The 3,597-nt window shown below is 44.3% G+C and overlaps 1 protein-coding gene across 1 annotated transcript in view; it reads left to right on the forward strand.

Annotated features, from left to right (window-relative positions):
* The window catches only part of LOC111662540 (sodium/hydrogen exchanger 9B2), a 7,440-nt gene extending 4,073 nt beyond the window's left edge, over positions 1-3,367 (forward strand). Inside the window, exons 6-13 of the mRNA XM_023416428.2 lie at positions 130-211; positions 705-798; positions 884-990; positions 1,075-1,224; positions 1,336-1,444; positions 1,535-1,671; positions 2,399-2,573; positions 2,663-3,367. Coding sequence (XP_023272196.2) covers positions 130-211; positions 705-798; positions 884-990; positions 1,075-1,224; positions 1,336-1,444; positions 1,535-1,671; positions 2,399-2,573; positions 2,663-2,748 — 940 coding nt within the window. The 3' untranslated portion in view covers positions 2,749-3,367. The remainder of the gene's footprint in view (positions 1-129; positions 212-704; positions 799-883; positions 991-1,074; positions 1,225-1,335; positions 1,445-1,534; positions 1,672-2,398; positions 2,574-2,662) is intronic.
* The last annotated feature ends 230 nt before the right edge of the window (positions 3,368-3,597 follow it).

Below are 3,597 nucleotides of genomic sequence, written 5' to 3' on the forward strand. Positions count from 1 at the left end.
TATGTGTGTGTGTGTGTGTGTGTATATATGTGTGTGTGTGTGTGTGTGTGTGTATATGTGTGTGTGTGAATATGTGTGTGTGTGTGTGTGTATATGTGTGTGTGTGTGTGTGTGTGTGTGTGTGTGTAGCTTTGTCCTGGCTGCTGTGTCTCCGGCGGTCGTCGTCCCCTCGATGCTGCTCCTGCAGAGAGAGGGCTTCGGGGTGGAGAAGGTAACTCATTGACTGATCACAGGTGACTCCTCCCTCTGCCACCAGGGGGCGCAGGACCACGTCCTACAGAACACTAGAACCACCTGACTAACCTTTTATCAGTTTCTATGACCTCCCAATAAGAACCTCTAGAACCTTTTTACTGCCACAAACAGCTCCTCCATGACTAGAACCTCCTTAGGAACCTCAACTAAATGAACCCTGAAGCCCCTTTGACAACTAGAACCTTCTAAATGACGACTATGATCACCCAAAGGACTTCTGGAACCAACTCAGGCTGCACTAGAACCTTCTATAGGACCCGTAACACGTCCTCAATCACAACCATCAGATGCTAAAGGACCGGTAGAACCCAGCTTCACTAGCATGTCCTGATGACGCTACACAAGAACCCTCTACAGAAATCACCAGCAGGACAAGAACATATTCTAGTCCTGTAATGCTGTAACGATGTTCTGTGATGTTCTGTTAACGCTGTTCTGTGGTTGTTCAGGGGATCCCCACTCTGCTGATGGCTGCTGGGAGTTTTGATGATATTTTGGCCATAACAGGGTTCTCTACCTGTCTGGGAATCGCCTTCTCTACAGGTCAGGTGTTCCACACCTCTACAGGTGTTGTGTTTCCTTCTGTCCTCCTCCGTCTGTTCTACATGCTGTTATGTTTGTGCTGTAGGTTCTACGTGGATGAACATACTGAAGGGTCTCCTGGAGGTGGTGGGCGGAGTCATAGCCGGGCTGATCCTGGGTCTGTTCTTATGCTGCTTCCCCAGCAAAGACCAGGTTTGACATTTTATATTTTTGTTTTATAAACCAAATTTAATTCAAGTTGTATTCTTCTGACTGTGTCCGTCCGTCTCGCTGCAGGAGGACCTGGTGTTGACGAGGACTCTTATGCTGTTGGGTCTGTCCGTGTTTTCGGTCTTTTTCAGTCATGTTATTGGTTTTGCCGGAGCTGGTGGCCTCTGTACGCTGGTGCTGGCCTTCCTGGCTGCTCTCGGCTGGAAAACCGACAAGGTACCTCACATCATCAGAACCACTCCAATCTGGATCAAACATCTGGCTTCATCCTCGTTTAAAGTCTTTTGACCTTTGCCATCATCCAGATGTGTTTGTCTGTCCATCCAGGCCCCGGTGGCAGCCATGGTGGGTCGGTCATGGGATGTGTTCCAGCCTCTTCTGTTTGGTCTGATTGGAGCAGAGATCACCATAGCAACCCTCAGCCCCAGCACCGTGGGTAAGAACCACACACAGAACAACGAATCATCGTATATATACAGTCGAACCACCACACAACCATTTTTACGCCTGTTGTTGGCGTGTTCAGGTCTGGGTCTGGCCTGTATCGGCACCGGTCTGGTGATCCGTCTGCTCGTCACCTTCCTGCTGGTTCATTTTGGAGGATTCAACCTGAAGGAGAAACTTTTCATCGCTGTGGCCTGGCTGCCTAAAGCCACTGTACAGGTCTGTGTAGAACCCACTAGAACCACATCAGTGACCACAAGAGCCACTGAAAGGACCAACAAAACCTCTTCTAGGACTATTCCTAATCACAGAACAGACTTCCAACACCTCCTCAATCATGACTATAACCTCTTAATGATCACTAGACTCACCTACACCTACTAGAACCTTTTAGAGGATCTCCAGAACCTCTTCAATAACTACTTGTCCTCCAAAAGGACCACTGAAACCTCCTTACAGTCCACTAAAGCCAAAATGACCTCCTTAATGACTACTAGAACCCTTTAGATAACCTCTAGAACTTCCTCAATCAATTACCAACAGAACCCTCCAATGGACCCCCCTAGAGCCTCCTCGGTGACTATTACAACCTTCCAGCGGACTAATAGAACCTCCTCAGTGATTACATGAGAACAGAAGCTCCTCATTGAACACTAAAACCTTAGAAAGGCCTTAGAACCACGTATACAACCACTAGAATCTCAGCAGTGACTGAGAGAACCACCTGAATGACCCCTACAACCTCCTCAGTGACGATATAATCTTCTACATGATGACTGTAACCACCCGGAGAACTCATAAACCTCCAGAACCCTTAGTGATGACAGCTACCCCTTAACCCCCGTAAAGATGCCATAGAACCCCCTCGGTGACGAGGGGAACCTCGTGAAGACCCGTGGGTTCTAGGGTTCATGCTCGTGCTTATGTGTGTTTGTTTATTTATCAGGCTGCCATCGGCTCGAAGGCGTTGGACATGGCGAGGGAGGAGGGGGACGAGGCCTTAATAAAGTTCGGGTTGGATGTGCTAACGTTAGCCGTGTTAGCCATTCTGACCACAGCTCCCATCGGAGCGCTGGGTATCGGACTGGCAGGGCCCCGCCTCCTGGCCCGGCAGGTCAAAGGTCAGTTGTTTCACTGACTGATGTTTAAAATGAGATAAATGATTAGATCATACTGTTAATGGCATTTTTAAAAATCTAAATCTCAGCAGATGAAACAGAAGGTGGAACCACGCCTCCAAGCAGCAACGGGATTGGTCAAGAAAAAGACAACGTGACCCTTGAGAGCAAGCTATGAGGCCTCTGATTGGACAAACTTAAGCACTCCTTACGTACACTCTTTAGATCACAAACTGTATGTAGCCTCAAACAATTTATATATATATATATCGCTGTATGTTTCTTTCATGCTATGACATGCTAATACTAGCTTTTTGCTAGCTACTGTCACTAACCACGTGATCAACTGTTGTTCTCTGGTGCACGACAGGACGATTAATACGATTGATTTCATTTGATCGTACGATTACAGAACTCCTTTATAACAGTTTAAAGTTAGATACAAGAGTTATATTTAAAGTTATTGTTTATGAAAATCATATTCCAAAAGTTTTGAGTAAGTAAAAAACTTTGAAACTTGAGATGTTTATATTATTAGTTTATAAAAAGGTCAAAATTAAGATTTAGTAATTCAACTATTACTATTACCATCCAAATTACAATATGTACTATATAAACAATGATTATCATAATTTACTGTTAATATTAAAACATGGCGATATATGAAGTTAAACATTTGAATTTTGACTCAAAGTTTGGACGAGTATTGTTATTTTTATTATTCCTTACATTACATGTTATTTTTCTGGTTTCCATAAAGAAATATGAGATCACATTAAAAATATGAGGACACGGTTTCATCGTGTGTGTTTATTATTGTGCTCGTACAACGATCAGCTGGTGACGAACAGTGTGTCCCTTTGTTTATTTCAGCCACTGAACAACGGAACAGAATGCTTTACAAGTTTAATTACCTTTAAACTTTACTGTGATTAAAACTTGGATGTCGTGTATTTACAAATCAGTAGATTCCAGTTCACATTAATGTCACTGGTAGTTTTCAGGCGTTGTCATTGATTCGAAGTTG

This window comes from Seriola lalandi, unplaced genomic scaffold, assembly GCF_002814215.2.
Source record: "Seriola lalandi dorsalis isolate HSWRI2012SDOR001 ecotype SW California unplaced genomic scaffold, Sedor1 jcf7180002054564, whole genome shotgun sequence".
Classification (NCBI taxonomy): Eukaryota; Metazoa; Chordata; class Actinopteri; order Carangiformes; family Carangidae; genus Seriola; species Seriola lalandi.